At 45.7% G+C, this 17761-nt stretch overlaps 1 protein-coding gene across 1 annotated transcript in view; it reads left to right on the top strand.

Moving 5' to 3' along the window:
* ASXL1 (ASXL transcriptional regulator 1) overlaps nucleotides 1–17162 on the top strand; it is a 54740-nt gene extending 37578 nt beyond the window's left edge. The window contains exons 4-12 of the mRNA XM_081149186.1: nucleotides 6425–6545; nucleotides 6622–6719; nucleotides 7252–7345; nucleotides 7811–7963; nucleotides 9186–9349; nucleotides 9444–9540; nucleotides 10821–10926; nucleotides 11212–11845; nucleotides 12330–17162. Of these exons, the coding sequence (XP_081005312.1) occupies nucleotides 6425–6545; nucleotides 6622–6719; nucleotides 7252–7345; nucleotides 7811–7963; nucleotides 9186–9349; nucleotides 9444–9540; nucleotides 10821–10926; nucleotides 11212–11845; nucleotides 12330–15215 (4353 nt within the window). The 3' untranslated portion in view covers nucleotides 15216–17162. The remainder of the gene's footprint in view (nucleotides 1–6424; nucleotides 6546–6621; nucleotides 6720–7251; nucleotides 7346–7810; nucleotides 7964–9185; nucleotides 9350–9443; nucleotides 9541–10820; nucleotides 10927–11211; nucleotides 11846–12329) is intronic.
* Nucleotides 17163–17761: the final 599 nt, after the last annotated feature.

The raw sequence follows: 17761 nt of genomic DNA, 5'->3' as shown, positions 1-17761 counted from the left end.
AAAAACATGATGGAATCATACTGTATGAATTTAGCTGGTTAATTCACTTGCTGCTGCTTCAAAATTTCTCTTATTAAATATTCTGAAGCTTTTTCCCAATTGAATGGAAATACTGTACAGGCACACTTTGTTATATTGTGCTTTGCTTTATTGCACTTCACAGATACTGCGTGTTTTACAGTTGAAAGTTTATGGCAACTCCACATCCAACAAGTCTGTCAGCACCATTTTCCCAACAGCATTTGCTCACTTCGTTTTTCTGTGTGACATTTGGTAATTTTTGCAATATTTCAAACTTTATTATTATAGTTGTTAAGGTGATCTGTGATCAGTGATCTTTGATCCTATACTTTTGTAATTGTTTTTGGGGTGCCATGAACTGCATCCATATAAGACAACTTGGTAACTGTTGTGTATGTTGTGCTTGCTCCAGCTGCCTGTTACCCCATCTCTCTCCCTGTCCTTGGGCCTCCCTGTTCCCTGAGACACAAGAATATTAAAATTGGGCCAATTAGTAACAGTACAATGGCCTCTAAGTGTTCTAGTCAAAGGAAGAGTTGCATATCTCTCACTTTAAATCAAAAGCTAGATACGATTAAGCTCAGTGAGGAAGGCATGTTGAAAGCCAGATAGGCCAGAGCTGGGCCTCTTATGCCAAACAGTTAGCCATGTTGTGACTGCAAAGGAAAAGTTCTTGAAGGAAATTAAAAGTGCTACTTCAGTGAACACATGAGTGATAAGAAAGCAAAACAGCCTTATTGCTGATACATAGAGTTTTAGTGATCTGCATATAAAATCAAACTAGCCACACAACATTCCTTAAGCCAATGTCTTACCCAGAGCAAGGCTGTAACTTTAATTCCTTGAAGACAGAGAGAGGTGAGGAAACTGCAGAAGAAAGTTTGAAGCTAGCAGAGGTAGTTTCATGAGGTTTAAGGAAAGAGGGCCATCTCTGTAACATGAAAATGTAAGGTAAAGCAAGTGCTGATGTAGAAGCTGCAGCACGTTATCTAGAAGATGTAGCTAAGATAATTCATGAAGGTGGCTACACTAAACAACAGATTTTCAGTGTAGACCAAACAGCCTTATATTATATTAGAAGGAGATGCCATCTAGGACTTTAATAGCCAGAGAGGAGAATTCAGTGACCAACCTCAAAGCTTCAAAGGACAGACTGACTCTTTTAGGGGTTAATGCAGCTGATGACATTAACTTAAAGCCAATGCTGATAATACCATTCTGGAAATCCTAGGATCCTTAACAAGTATGCTAAATCTACTCTGCCTTTGCTCTATAAATGGGACAACAAAGCCTAGATGATAACACATCTGTTTATCTTAGTTGACTGACTATTTTAAGCCACTGTTGAGACCTATTGCTTAGAAAAAAATATTTCCTTTCAAAATATTACTCCTCATTGACAATGCACCTGATCACCCAAGAGCTCTGATGGAGATGGACGAGATTAATGTTGTTTTCATGCCTACTAACACAACATCTTTTCTGCAGCCCATGGATCAAGGAGTAATTTTGACTTTCAAGTCTTGTTATTTAAGCAGTACATTTTGTAAGGCTATAATAGCTGCTGTAGATAGTGATTCCTCTGATGGATCTGGGCAACATAAATTGAAAACCTTCTGGAAAGGATTCACCATTCTAGATGCCATTAAGGACATTCATGATTCATGGGAAAAGATAAAATATCCACATTAACAAGAGTTTGGAAGAAGTTAATTTCAACCCTCATGGGTGACTTTGAGGGGTTCAAAACTTTAGTGGAGGAAGTAACCGCAGACATAGTGGAACTAGCTTTAGAAGTGGAGTCTGAAGGTGTGACTGAATTGCTACAATCTCACGACAAAACTTTAACAGTTGTTTCTCATGGACGAGCAAAGAAAAAGTGGGGGTTGGTTTGTTTGTTGTTTAATCCTCGAGGATATTTTTTCCATTGCTTTTCAGAGAGAGTGGAAGGGGAAGAGAGAGAGATAGAGTGAAACATTGATGTGAGAGAAACATTGATTGGTCACCTCCCGCAGTTGCAGGGTTTGAGAGGATTGACTCCAGTTTTGAAAGAAGTTCTGCTGTGGGTAAAATGTTATCAAATAGCATGGCAGGCTGTGGAGAAATGTTCATGAAAGGAAGAATTAGTTGATGCTACAAACTTCATTGTTGCCTTAAGAAATTGCCACAACTACCCAGCCTTCAACAACCACCATCCTGTCCTGCTCCTGAGCAATCAGTAGCACCAGAGCTCTGGGGAAAGAGCACAGGTGGCCCATGGTGGCTATAAAGCTTACCCTCCCTCCATGCCATCCCCTTCAGGAGTGAGAATGAGAACACAGCTTCCCCGAACCAGATATTCTCTCAATACAGGACTGCCTCAGGCATAGACACCTGAGGCTACAACACATTATTTCCTGAAAATAGGAAACTTGAAAAAATAAAGATGTCTCTGCCCTTTTTCTAGTAGGCAGATAAAATATTGCAATGATGTCAACTTTTTGTGCAAATTCATCTCGAAAACCCAAGAGGACTTTTTCCTAGAACGTAACGTGATTCTAAAATCTTTTTGGAAGAACAAACAGATGAGAGTACTAAAGAATATTTTGTACAGAACAGTGCTGGAGGTTGGGGCTGATAACCCTATTTCTAGATTGCAAAGCAAGTGATAAAAGAGCCTGAATCTTGCATGAAACATTAGAACAGCTCAATGGGATCCTATAGAAACCATATAGCACCAACTATAAGTAATGCATTATCTCCTGGGGTCTCCCAAAATTTCTGTGGTGTAGGCAGGGCCACTTTTTTGGGGGGCTAATCCTCACCTGAGGATATTTTTTTCCATTGATTTTTTTTTTTTTTTTTTTTAGGGAGAGTGGAAGGGAGGGAAGGGGAGAGAAACACCAATATGAGAGAGACACATTGATTGGTTGCCTCCTGCATACCCCCAACTGGGGCAGGGAATAGAACCTGTAACCCAGGTATGTGCCATTGATCTGGAATCGAACCCGTGACCCTCGACACTCTGAGCACTGAGCAACACTGGCCAGGGCACATTGTTGTTGTTTTTAAGGCATAATGCTATTGCACATATAGTGCGAACATACTTTTATATCATTGGGAAACCAAAAAATTCATGTGACTTCTTACTGCTTTATTGCGGTGGTCTGGAATTGAACTGGCAATATCAGAGGTATGCCTGTAAACACCTTTCTAACTGCTACTCAGTTCAAATACATCTAACATGGCCAGTAGCCAGGAGCCACCATGTACCCCTTCCTAATTACAACACCCTTCATGCCTCTAAAGGTAACTACTATCCTGACTTCGTGGAAGTTATTTTTTTGCTTTTCTTTATTGATTTCCACTTATATTTGCATTCCCAACACTGTAGTTTAATTTTGCCTGTCTTTGAACTTTTTACAAATGAAATCAATTACAGTATGCATTCTTAATTGAATAATATTTTCAATAATATTTTCATTCAATATATATATATTTTTAAATATATCTTTATTGATTTCAGAGAGAGGAAAGGAGAGGGAGAGAGAGAAACAGGAACACCAATGATGAGAGAGTCATTGATCGAGCCTGCAACCTGGGCATGTGCCCTGACCGGGAATCAAACCCCGATCGTCTGGATCCCAGGTTGACGCTCAACCGCTGAGCCACGCCAAAATATTGGCCGGGCCAATATTTTGTTTTTAAGAATTATCCATATTGTTGTGAGTAGCTGTAGCTAATTCATTTTTTTGTTTTATAATGTCCATTTATTGAGTACACTAACAGTGTATTGATTCTGCTGATGATGGGCATTTTAGTTGTTTATAGCCCAAGTTACAGATGGTGTTGCCATTAACATCTGGATGTGAATTTTGATGTGTATAAACATACATTTCTGTAGGGAATCCAAACCTAGGACTGACATTGCTGGGTCATAGGATGTTTGTATCTTCAACTTTACCAGATAATGCCGAACTATATTCTCAAGTGGTTGGATCCATTTTCAGTGTACCTATTTTACATCCTCACTAACACTGCTTGGATGTGATGATACCTCATTGTGGTTTTAATTTGCATAATTTTGTGTCTTTATTGTTAGTTTAAATACCTTTTAATGTGAGTAATATCCTTTTCGGTGCAGTGCCTAATTCACATCTTATGCCTACTTTTCTTCTGGGTTGCCCTTTTCTTACTGATTTATATGGTCTAGATACAAGTTCTTTATTGGTTGTATGAGTTGTAAATATCTTCTCCAACTCTGTAGGCAGCTTGCCCTTTTTACTCCATTAATGGTGTCTTTTGATGAACAAAGGATCGTAATTTTAATGTAGTTCAATTGATTTTTTCCTTTTGAAGGATGATTCATTTTAAGTTCATTACATTTAAACACATTATTATTATTTTTAAAATATGTCTTTATTGATTTCAGAGAGAGGAAAGGAGGGGGGGAGAGAGAGAGAGAAACATCAATGATGAGAGAGTCATTGATCGGCTGCCTAGCCCGCAACCAGGGCATGTGCCTGACCGGGAATCGAACCCCGATCGCCTGGATCCTAGGTCAATGCTCAACCGCTGAGCCACGCCCGGCCGGGCTAAACACATTATTCTTAAGTTTCAGAAATAGAAGTGTTTGGTTAAAAGATATGTACACTTTTAAGATTTTTGGCTTATAGTTTGCTTTCCCGCTGGAAGTGTCTGAACCTTTGATACATTTTCACTCACCAACAGAGTATGCATAACTTCCCCACACTCTTGCCAGAACCAAATCTTGGGGTCAGGTTTTCCAGTGTAGTAGACCTACCCTATTCATTAATGAGCTTATCTTAGTTTGCCCTTGGTGCCAGAGATAAATTCGTTGCATCATTCCAAGAACATGGCAGTCAAGTATAATTGCAAACTTAATACTAAAAATATTCTTTAGCTTCTGATTCCAGGAGTATTTCTAGCCGGTAGGGAAAAGAGATAAAGATCTAAAACGCCATTTTCTTTTTTATTAATTTAAGCCTGACCTGATTTGGGCTTAAGTTAATGAAAATAGATTAATGAAAACTTAATATAGTAGATTGAGGGGCCCATGAAATTGATGAGTTAGAATTTTGTGGATGTCTCTTATAAATTTCTGGTATATTTGTAAGGGGTAAAGACATGATTTTACCCTTCTTCACACTTATTCAAAGAAGACGACATCCCGTCGCAACTTATCTCTGCTCCTCTTCTCTCCATACTCCAGTATTCAATCATACTCCTTCCTAGTTTCCAAGTGTGAGGTAGCTCCTAAGTTTTCCTTGGGAATGGGTGGAGTTTAATTCTGAGACTATACTGAGCCTGTTGGAAGACGCATTTGTTAGATGAAACTTGGAGTGGCGCTGTCCTCTACACTCTAGCTTCATTTTCACTGTCTTACTTTAGATCATTTTCACTTCTGTCACAGTCTAACTCTTCTTCCTCCCTCCAGACTTCCTGTGCTTAACAATGAAATTTTTAAAACTCAAGTCATTCCCCCGACTACAGAGACTCCAAAACAATCAAAATCTTAATCCGTCAGCACACAGTTTCTTATCTGCCCTCTTGCTAGAGAGATCTCTGGCCCCCTCACATACTTGATTCCCCACATGCCTGCTGAAACCTGCAGTTTCCTTGAGTTTGGAATGTTCTGCCACATTGCTCATCTCATTATCTAGAGCTCCCTACTTTCTTCCCACTGCCAACCCATTTGCCTACTAGCTAATGTCTTTTTTTTTTACAACTTTTTAATTTTTTTTTAGCTAACATCCTCTTTTAAAAGAATATATTTTTAAAAAAAGATTTTTAAAAAATTGAGAGAAACATCAGTTGGTTGCCTCCTGCATGCGCTTCTGCGCTTCTGACCGGGGATCGAACCCTCACGTGGGTATGTGTCCTGATCAGGAATCGACCCCAACACCTTTTGGCATACGGGACGACGCTTCAACCAACTGAGCCATACCAACCAGCGTTTAGCTAACATATTTTAAAACTCAGCTTTTTGGAAGCCTTACCTCCCAGATCCTTACTCACTTTCTGTACTTCATTCCCTCTTTCCGTAAACTTAACGACTTAGATGCCCCCTCTTCTAAGCTGCTACATTTCTCTGATACCTTTCTCACTGTGCTTTGTAGTATAATAGATTTTATTTTCTCCCTTACTCAGTTCTGCTCCTTGAGGGAAGGGTCCTGCTTCCTGTCCCTGACATCCCGCCCTCCTCCCAGAAACTGGCATGGTGTAGCTTATAGGAGACACCCATTAAATGTTTAATGAGTGATTGAATACAAAGTGTTATCTTCCTTTCTTGGTATATGCTGAGAAAGGTCAGTTAGGGGAAAACAATACACATTTAGAAATGACTATTATGCTTGGATGATTTGTGGGGTTTTGCTCACCTGAGTTTTCCTTGCTGTCACAGAAGGATGCCCTGCAGTGGTCTCGCAGTCCGGCTGCAGTGGAGGGAGAGGAGCCAGAGGACACAGCCGATGTAGAGAGCTGTGGGTCTAATGAAACCAGCACTGTGAGTGGTGAAAATGATGGTAAGTGCTTTTAACAAGATGGGTGAAGAGCCACAAGAAGTTGCTAGGCACTAACCTTTATTTCCTTCCCTTCCAGTATCACTTGATGAAACGTCTTCGAATGCATCCTGTTCTACAGAATCTCAGAGTCGGCCTCTTTCCAATCCCAGGGACAGCTGCAGAGCTTCCTCACAGGTAGGGAGGAGAGTTGGTAATTAGGCTGTGGGGATAAGTGAGGCCAGGCGCAGACAGGACTCTCCCTCCTGCAGTTAACTCTGAGCATTTTGAAGAGTGGAGAAAATCAATTTGGTCTCCACCTGTTAGTACCACCTTAAAAGTGTGTCATAGATCTGAGAGCAGAGTGATTTGTTTTTTGTCTTTACCATGGCTGGATAATCAACGGAGAAGTAGAGCACAGTGCAGAGTGGAGAGCCTGGGAGTCAGTGGTTTGAATTTTGGCCCTTTCACTCACTAGCTTTGGGACCTTAGGCAAATGCCTTATCTGTAGAATGGGGATAATGATAGATTCTTTTCAGCTTGGGTGATGCTTGGCACAGGCGCTGGCACCTAGCCCAGTGATAGTGCTGCTGTTGGCATTACCTGTCTGAGCTGGTCCAATACAAACATTGTCAGTTTTACAAGACAGTTAGTGGAGACAGTCAAGGGGGACTGCTGCTGTGGCCTTGTAGGTGACTCAGACTCTTTTGTATTCCCTCTGGGAATACAGGCAAACAAGCAAAAGAAAAAGACCGGGGTGATGCTGCCTCGAGTTGTCCTGACTCCTCTGAAGGTAAACGGGGCCCACGTGGAATCTGCATCAGGTATGTGTAAGCTTTTGATTGTAGTGCCTCTTCCTCAGGTCCTGGGGACCTGCCTCCCTCTGTCAGCGGTTTCTGACCTGGGTAGTGCGAAGCCAGTAGAATCAGAATTCCCTCCTTTGGCAGGTAGCACGCTGTGGTGGTGAGACCTGACCTAAGTTCCAATGCTGGGCTCTGCTATGCCTTCCCCTTTGCCTCACAGGGTGGCCATGAGGGTCCAATGAAGAAGTGTGCAGGTGCTTTTTTTAAAAGGTGCGGTGCTGTACACTAAGATGGCAGTTTGGCATTCTTATGTGATATTTTAAAGCCAGCCCATGAGGGGTTGAGCTCTGAAAGCCCAAGGCTGGGCCACAGAAGCACCTGGTATCACTGGCAGCATCTCAGCGAGAGCTGGGAAAAAGTAAGCTTGTCTGAGATCTGTGGGCGTGGCGGGTGATATTTTTGACCAGTGGAATGCTGTGCCTTCAGGGTTCTCGGGCCGCCACGCCGATGGCGAGAGTGGCAGCCCATCCAGCAGCAGCAGTGGCTCTCTGGCCCTGGGCAGCACTGCTATTCGTGGCCAGGCCGAGGTCGCCCGGGACCCTGCCCCGCTCCTGAGAGGCTTCCGGAAGCCAGCCACAGGTGAGTGGCTTGGCACCCATTTCTCTGTCTATAAAGGGGACCCCTGCAGGCCAAATGAAATGATGAAAGTCTACTGTACTTCTTTTAACAGTTTATCTTGGGTGGCCCTCTAGTTTTTGTTTATTTTTACCTTGCATTTTGGTTATTCCACAAATAGATCTCCGCTAGACTGAGAGAGCTCCTTGAGGGCAGAGATGCCACATTGCTCCTTATATGTCCCCTAGTCTGTGCCTGCCTTGGTGGTACTGCTCATTCAGTGTTTGAGTAAAAATTGCTTCTGAGCTTCTCAGTGAAGAATTCCAACATCTGTTTTTTTTCTTTGGTAGCATCCTGCCACATTTGTTCTCAACATTGTAGTCTCTTTCAAATGCCCTTTTCTGTAACCAGTCAGTATGTTGAGTGGAAGCCTAAGTTGAATTTGGGAGATGCAAACAAATTCAGTACTGTGCACCTCCCATACCCAGTAGGTCTACCTGCAAGGCCAGTATGCTATTTCAGGATTTATATCTCAAAGCCCACATGCTGGCTGGCTATAGATGGGCCACAAAAAAACATTAAGAGCTAGCCTTGGCTTATGAAAATTAGAATAAACCATTGCCCAAGTTGGAACTAGGTGTGCTTTTCCAACTCATCAGCAGTGCTCAGTCTAAGGTCTTAATGGGTTTATTCTAAGTGATTTTTAAAAATAAATAACATTTGCTGAGGCTTCTGTGAGAGCTATTGACATTTCCATGGGCTTTAAGCAGCCCTTAATACCTTTCTGCATGGAGATCATAACTCTTCAGACCATTCACAAGAAGGGTTCTGCAGATTTTCCTGTAATACACTAACTAGATTTGCTTTTAGATAACTTTCATCATTTCACCAGTTGACTTTGTGGATCCTGTTCTTTAGCTTTGGAGAGAAGGTTAGAGCCTACCCCCTGCCTGGTTTTCTGTGGGAAGAGGGTCGTCTTCAGGCTGTGACATAGTGTGGTACAATCTTATCTGAAAGGATGCAAGCCCAAGTCTTCTTTTAGGTTTAGTGGCAATAACAGTAACCTGGAAAGAATAATTGTAACATGTAGGTTAGGGTGGACTCTGGACAGTTGAGTAGATTGTGTGCCAATTCTGAGTAGCTTGGGTGCTGCCACCAAAGTTTTTTCCCCTCAGCATTTGTTTTTGTTTTTGCTTTAAGAAGCCGAAAATCTATACCTTGCTTTTTACTGCTTCAAAAATCACAGGTCAGATGAAGCGCAACAGAGGGGAAGAGATAGATTTTGAGACACCTGGGTCCATTCTTGTCAATACCAACCTCCGGGCCCTGATAAACTCTCGGACCTTCCATGCCCTGCCATCCCACTTCCAGCAGCAGCTCCTCTTCCTCCTGCCCGAAGTGGACAGACAGGTATGGATAGGGAGCCTCCTCTTTGCTTCCCTCTGGGCGAGCTTCTGTTGTCTTAAGTTTTTTATTTATTTGATTATTTGCTTGATCCTTCTAGGTGGGGACAGATGGCCTGTTGCGTCTCAGCAGCAGTGCACTGAATAATGAGTTTTTCACCCACGCAGCTCAGAGCTGGCGGGAACGCCTGGCTGACGGTGAGTAGACATTCTCATCTCAGTTTCAGAGGTACCTGCCATGTGTGGTGTCACTTGTTTCCTGGTATTTCAAACCTCATTTTTACCAATTTCTCTTTTTTTCCAAGGCGTATTTAGTAAAAGGCAGGCTTTTCTCAAAATACTAATACATGTGGCAGATATTAATGTGCTCCATAGCTCTAAAGAAGGTACATAGTATTGGGGCGCTGTTTTGTGTGTATATATCCATCTGCATTGCCTCTTCATCATTAAAACTGTTAATTCCCATTCTTTCCAGTAATCGTGGCGGCGTCTGGATGGGTGGAGGAAAGTGCACCATGACATTGACTTGCAGTGTTAATCTTTACTAGATGCCCTATTCTTAGACATTGTCACCTGGAGTGATTGTTAGCTTCTTCTAATTTAGTTTTGTGGGGAAGCTGCAAGGAGAGTGTATTGGGAGGTCCTTGAGACCTTCTCCAGGTTCAGTGATTCACTAGGACTCATAGCACTCAGCTTAGAGTTTTCTTCACAGCTAGAGTTTATTATAGTGAAAGAATATAGAGTGAAATCAGCAGAGGGAAAAGATGTCTGAGGTGAAGTCCAGGGAATCCAGGAGCAAGCTTCCGAGGTCCTCTCCCAGTGGAGTCACACAGGATGTGCTCAATCCTCCCAGCAATGAGCTGTGACAGCACATGTGAAATGTAGTCTACCAGGGAAGCTTGTTAAAGACTTGGCGCCTAGGGTTTTATTGGGAGCTGATCATGTAGCATGCCTTTGTCTGGCACATACCCAATTCCAGATTCCCCAAAGGAAAGCAGGTGCTCACCATAAGCCATCTTGTTTGCAGAAAAGGTTTAGGCACAGAGAGCCATTCATACCAGTTTGGGGGTGGGAACCCTTCCCAAATGCAGGTTCCCAGATGTCAGGGGCCAACCTTGAAAGCAGGCCTTTCTTAAGGATAAGCAATCAGGCCTGCTAGGTTAACTTTTTTCTGCACAGGAAGTAAGAATGGTTCTTTTGTTTGGTTGGATTTTGTTTTGTTTTTTTGTACAATGTATTGCTTGCTGCTTGAAGGCTAAATTTCCCTGTAACAGACATGTTAGTTCTGTCCTGAGAAGAGCATGATGTGAAAGATCCTTTCGCGGAGACTGGAACCAGTGTGAAGATAGTGAGAGTAAAAAAAGATCTCTAAACTCACCAGAGTCACATGTATTTTGAAAACTGAGGATGTAGAACTGCTTTCCATAAGACCCGAATGTCCTGAATGCATGTACTCAAAAGGTTTTATTTCTCTCTAGGTGAATTCACTCATGAGATGCAAGTCAGGATACGACAGGAAATGGAGAAGGAGAAGAAGGTGGAGCAATGGAAAGAAAAGTTCTTTGAGGACTACTATGGACAGAAGTAAGGCACTTGCTTGCTGCGGGTGTTGGTTTTGGGGGTAAAGGCAGATGTTCTCCAAGCCATGTGTCTTCTGTGTTGGATGAGAATGTGGAGGTTGCGACTTGGCTCATTTAGCTTGATGCCATTCATAGGGAAGCTACCAGAGGTTTTCCTATGGTTAGTGTTAGGCACTGTGTAGATTTATTTTGTTTTGAGATGTGTAATACCTTGGTGTGTGTCATTGGTAGAAATAAAATAGGCTTGTCTTCTCTACCCTGTAACTGATGGTGCGAGTTTCTTTTGCAGATTGGGTTTGACCAGAGAAGAGTTGTTGCAGCAGAACGTGGGCCAGGAGGAGGCTGAAATCAAGAGTGACTTGCGTGTCCCAGGAGAACCAGCACGGCCACAGCGTGGTCCGGCCACCCGGCAGCGAGATGGGCATTTCAAGAAACGCTCTCGGCCAGATCTCCGAACCAGAGCCAGAAGGAATCTGTACAAAAAACAAGAGCTAGAACAAGGAGGGATTGTTAAAGACGCACAGTCTGTGGCATCTGACATCCCCCTCTACAAGGATGGGGAGGCTAAGACTGACTCAGCAGGGGTAAGCAATCCCCACCTGCCTGGCACATCCTCTGCAGTGCCTGACCCTGAGGGTCCCAGATTCCCAGTCGAAACGGGGGCTTCTCGGATCCAGACTGATCCAGACAACCTGGCACTGGCCTCAGCCTCTCCAGACAGAATTCCCAGCTTGCATCAGGAAACTATTGATCAGGAACCTAAGGATCAGAAGAGGAAATCCTTTGAGGAGGGAGCCTCTGCATCCTTTCCCGAAAAGAAGCCCCGGCTTGAAGATCGTCAGTCCTTTCGTAACACAATTGAAAGTGTTCACTCCGAAAAGCCACAGCCCACCAAAGAGGAGCCCAAAGTCCCGCCCATCCGGGTAGGAGGCTGTTTCCCTTTGAGGGCCAGGAGATTTGTTGAGCCCCTTTGCAGGACCCTTGTGTTGATTATGTGGGCATGTAGAACCCCTCTACAAGAGCCATTCCTGAGGCCAATTTGACAATTGGGAATAAGGGTCTTTTCTGCTTCACTTTTTGTTCACTCTGTTGAAGTTATCTCTAGAGGTCAGAATCCTGTGGGTTTTTAATTTTTTTATTAGGTGGTCTTAGATTCTTTGTGTAGTGACTCCCATAGTCCCACCAGAAATTAAATTTAGAAGTATGGGATGTAATAGCCATTGAGCAGAACTTTCTCAGAATGATGTATTGTTGTGGACAGCCATTTTACCATGACAGTTTCATTTTTAAGGATTATTTAATTCTCTGGGCCATGGCCCCTAAGGTACTAGAATCCCAATTTAGCTTTACAGTGCCAGGTCAGAACACCCCGTCATTTAAAATTGTTTTCTGCTTCTTCTCTTGCAGATACAACTTTCACGTATCAAACCACCCTGGGTGGTTAAAGGTCAGCCCACTTACCAGATATGCCCCCGCATTGTCCCCATCACGGAGTCCTCCTGCCGGGGCTGGACTGGCGCCAGGACCCTCGCAGACATTAAAGCCCGTGCTCTGCAGGTCCGAGGGGCGAGAGGCCACCACTGCCATGGAGAGGCGGCCACCACTGCCATCGGAGGGGGGGGTGGCCCGGGTGGAGGTGGCAGCAGAATCACCGATGAGGGAGGTGGCAGAGGCAGCAGTGGTGATGGTGGTGAGGCCTGTGGCCACCCTGAGCCCGGGGGAGCCCCGAGCACCCCTGGAGAGTGTGCGTCAGATCTACAGCGAACACAACTACTGCCGCCTCGTCCTCTAAATGGGGAGCACACTAAGGCTGGAACTGCCACACCCAGAGCCAGGAGGGAACACCTGGCTTCTCTCAGAGAGGAGGAGAGCTGCCCACTACAGAGGGCACCAGATGCAAGTGAGCTAGAAGATGCCTCCCAATTCCCCATTGCTCCCACTGGGGACCAGCCATGCCAGGCTTTGCCCCCACTGTCCTCCAAAACCCCAGCACCTGAGAGATTGGTTGAGCAGCCTACGTTGCATCTAGATGTTAGAACTGAATGTGAGTCTGGCACCACTTCCTGGGAAAGGGATAATGAGGAGCCAGGACCCACTCTTCCCCCCGACAATGGTCCTGTTCAGTCTCTGGTGGGGGATGTTGTGTTAGAAGAAGGAACTGGTCAGGCTCTAGACAGGGACGGTAATCCAACCATGAAGGATCCTGTGAATGTGACCTCCAGTTCCACCCCTGAATCGTCATTGGCTAATTGCCTACAGGACAGACAATTTGATGACAAATTAGGAATTGGTGACTCATGCTCACCCGTGAGGGAAAGTGCTACTAGACAAGAAGACTTGAAAACCGAGGCTCTCTTCTCTGATGGTGCTGCTCCTTGGATGCCTGGCCTTTCAAATGAGGAGGCAGTGGGACAGCTGGAACCAGGCTCCAGAGAGAACGGTCCATCTATTGAGCCCATGGTTGGAGGAGAATGGGAGAAGGCTGCTCCCCTCATTCCTGCATTGCCTGTGGAGTTGACAGCTGAAGAGGGTCTGGATCTCCCCAACTGTCCTTCACTCTGGACAGTGCCATCACAGGCGTGCAGTGACAGCACAGGCAATAACTGCAAACAGGTGGAAGTCGAAAAGCTGAAAATCAGTGGAAACTCTGAAGCACTGAGTCCTCGCAGTGAATCCACAGATACAGCCTCTGACTTTGAAGGCCACCTCTCTGAGGACAGCAGTGAGGCTGACCCTCGTGAAGCCACAGTGGTAAAACGATCCTCAGTGGTGGACAAAGAGGAGAAGCATGATTGGAACCGCTCCACCTCACTCTCCAAAGTAAATGGTGACCATAGTCTGGTTACAAGGACAGATAGGGTGGTTGCTCCTCAGAGTTGGGTGTCTCGTGTATGTGCAGTCCCCCAAAAGATCCCAGATTCCCTGCTGCTGGCCAGCACCGAGTACCAGCCGAGACCTGTGTCCCTGGGCAGGCCTGGGTCCTCAGTGGAGGCCACTAACCCACTTGTGATGCAGTTGCTACGGGGCAACTTGCCCCTGGAGAAGGTTCTTCCTCCAGCCCTCTCTGGCAGCAAACTCGAATCCCCACTACTCCCATTTGTGAAAGAGCAGGGGATGGGATCTTTGCAAGATCCTGGGGGGAAAAATTGTGTGGTTGGCAAGAGCAGCCCCAGTTCTTTAAGAGCTTCAAAGGAACCTCTTCTACTTGATAGCCGTGAAGCAAACACTGGGCTTGCCAGGCTGGAGGCCACCCAGACTCCTGGAACGCCCCAAAAGATTTCTAAGACGGTCCCAAGTTTAGATTCCCTATATCCAGTGACAAATTCAACGGCTGCCTCTGGGAAAATAGAAGTGGATTCCAAAGAGCAGTTCTCTCCCTTTAGTTGTGAACAGAAGGAAGGCCAAGATCTGCCCCAGTGCAGTAATTCAAATGCTGCCCCAGACAAAAGTCCAGGAAATCTCACTACCTCGAGAGCCCCTTGTTTCTCATCTCCAAATGTGATCACCTTGGGTCCTGATCAGACAGGTCGGGCCCTGGGTGGTCAGAACAGTGCTGGAGGTCAAGGGAAGAAGCTCTTTGGCTCCAGGAACCTGGCTGCAACCCTTCAGTGCCCCAGGCCTGTGGAGCCAACGCCACTGCCGGCTGATGCCCCTCCTGGTTTTCTCAGTAGGAAGTTGGGGCCAAGTAAAAACTCTGTATCTGGAGGGGTACAGACTGCCAGGGAAGACTGGGCTCCAAAGCCACCGCCTGCCTCTGTTGGCAGCATCAAGAGTGAGAAGACTTTTGTGGGGGCGCCTCTCAAGGCGAATGCAGAGAACAGAAATGCAGCTGGGCCTGGTCCTCGGGATCTGGTGGATCACTTGCAAGCGATGCCCTTTGTCCTTGACCTGCCCTTCTGGAAATTGCCCCGAGAGCCTGGGAAAGGGCTCGGTCAGCCTCTGGAGCCTTCTTCTATCCCCTCCCAACTCAACATCAAACAGGCATTTTATGGGAAGCTTTCTAAACTCCAGCTAAGTTCCACCAGCTTTAATTATTCCTCCAGCTCCCCAACCTTTCCCAAAGGCCTTGCTGGAAGTGTGGTGCAGCTGAGCCACAAAGCAAACTTTGGTGCGAGCCACAGTGCATCACTTTCCTTGCAAATGTTCGCCGACAGCAGCACAGTGGAAAGCATCTCGCTCCAGTGTGCTTGCAGCCTGAAAGCCATGATCATGTGCCAGGGCTGTGGTGCATTCTGTCATGATGACTGTATTGGACCCTCAAAGCTCTGTGTATTGTGCCTTGTGGTGAGATAATAAATTATGGCCATGGGAAAAGTTGTATATTTAGTGTGTATTTTGATAATGATTGTTCTTAAATCTGTATACAGAATATCATTGATATAATAGACTGTCTCTTCAGGCAGGAGCACTCTTGCCTGTCCCTAACATTTATAATGCTACAGTCCCCCACTATCACTTAGCAACCTTCCTGTCTTGCTGGGGGGAGGGGAGTGGTTCCCATAGGGCAACTCATTGGGCTGCTCAAGCCCAACTGGCCAGCAGCACCCTCATGTAGACAGAGCCTGGTGTGGTGTGGGAAGCCTGCCTGACACCCAGAGGGACTTGAAACTGAAGAAAGGAGGTTGCATTTGTAGTAAAGTCAGTCTTCCACTGCCCCCTCCCTGCCACCTTTCCTCCTGCTACTGGGGGAAGCTGGTGGTTAGGGAAGAACCAGCACAGGGTTAAGGTAACTCCCAGCAGTGCCCACCAGGGGGCTCAAGCACCTGCTGACCTCAGGGTCACAGTTCATTCTGATGCCAGTTGATGGATACAACCTTTGGTTCTGTTGCTGAAGCCAATTTCGGACTTTGTTGTTTCGTTACAATCCACTGGCCCACAGGAGCTTTTGGAACCTTGAATAGACCTGCTTGGACAATGGGGTCAGGCATAAGGTTGTCTATCTTCAAATGCCATCTGTAGACCTTGTAAGTCAGATGTCCAGGTGTTTGGCAGTTGAATTCCTCTGCCTGATACCCTCCCTGTCACTTTGGACTCATGGGAGTGGGCATCTCCACACACCTGTGTATGTGAAAGTCATTTTACATTTTAAAGCAGTGTGTGTTTCTTATTTTTATATTTTTAACTCTTTACCCTTGGATGTATAAAGTGAATTTTTTGGCTTCTGTAAGTATGCTCTATGCACCTCTAATGTTTTATCATGTATTTATATGTTGTACACAGTACTGGCCGATTCTGTAAATGGATGTATTGTACAGAGAACATGAACGTCTCTCCCTTACTTTACGTCTTGGGCATCATTGCATTAAATTGGTGTAATAGACTTCTCTCCACCTGTGTCAGAGCTACTGCATGCTGTTCTGCCCAACTGAGGGTGGAGTGATTGACTTGTGATCTGCCAGGTTGGCCTGGTGCCCTATCACGGGTCACCCGGGGGACCTGCTGCAGCCTGCAGAGCCAGTTAGTCTGCCTGCCCACTACTGAGCAAATGTGTCTTGCTCCTCACATCTCTTCTCCAACCTTCACTGGCTGCTCACTGCCATATGTGACAAATCACCACCACCAGTGTTAAGTGCTTCTGAATGCAAGGGTGAGTGCCCTGGGAAGCGCCCAGGTAGGCTTTCTAGACCTGGCTCCAGGGCCACCGCCTGTCAGTAATACTTGGGACCATGCTCTCCCGGGGCCATAGGGCTCCTTTTGACATACTCTTGACCACAGGTAGGGGAAGAAACAGGCAGGCCTGCTGCCTGCTTCTCTCCTAACACATTTCTAACAGATGTCTCCATAGCTGTCTTTTCTCACCCTGCTTCCTGCCTTATTTCTTGTACCTTGACTTATTGCAGAGTTGAGTCCTTGTTTAACTTCAGTCTCCCTGTGTGAGTGCTTATGTGTGAAGTATAAAAGTTGGTATGACTTCTGCAGATCTCTTTATCTGAGAGGTCCCCTCCCCATTTCATCCAGTGTGGTATTTTTATCATCTGAAGCATGAGTGAGAAGTTGGCAATGATGTGGTGGTTTAAGTGCAGTATTGGCCAAGTCCAAGTTGTCAACTTCAAGAGTCTGTTTACCAAAGACAGGGAGCAGAGGTCCAAGCGGGTCGACCCTCCTCTTCCTTCAGTCGTGACTGCTGGGGCCACTCTAGGGTACAGTCTGAAACTGGTTTGGTCCATGGGGCTGCCCAGGGAAAGCACTGCTCTTGTATGTTTCTTGTGGTATTGGAAAAATAAACCTGTACAACCTGCACTTGGTGTCGGTCATCTTCTGTGGCTGCCCCGCTGGGGTGGGGAGGAAGGTCAGGCTGAAGTGTAGACGCTGCATGGAAGGAGCAAATGCCAGCTTGCTCATCTTGGCTCGAGCTCGCGTGGCATAGGGGCTGCTTTGTGAGGTGAGACCTAAAGGCACAACTTGGCGATTTCCCTGGTCTTAGACTGGGTGAGTTGGCGAACTTGCCCACTGCACTGGAAACAGTGATGAACGTGATGAGGAAGCTCATCTCCACTGCTGCTGAGACCTTGCTCAGAGCTGGCTAATGGCTGGTGACCTGTGGGGGGGTGGACCGCCCCAACCTTGAAGGGCCATGAGCACAGGCATCTGCGCAGCAGCAGGAAGCAGTAAGGGAGGTGCTGGCACACAGTGGGGCCTGGTGCTACTTGAGTGAGGCGGAGTGAATGCCAGCCTGCAGGGGTTGACTTCTCAGTCCTCAGGCTTACCTGGAGTACTGAAATACATGATTTTGTGCTTGGCAGGATCCATCTTAGTATATAAGTGTGCCAAAAGTAAAAAAAAGGAAACATGGGAAGTAAAGATGAACTAAAAGGACCTGTTGATTTGTTGCCTGTGAG

This window comes from Miniopterus schreibersii (genome assembly GCF_964146895.1).
Source record: "Miniopterus schreibersii genome assembly, chromosome: 10".
NCBI classification, from domain to species: domain Eukaryota; kingdom Metazoa; phylum Chordata; class Mammalia; order Chiroptera; family Miniopteridae; genus Miniopterus; species Miniopterus schreibersii.
This window is presented reverse-complemented; position numbering and strand designations above follow the sequence as displayed.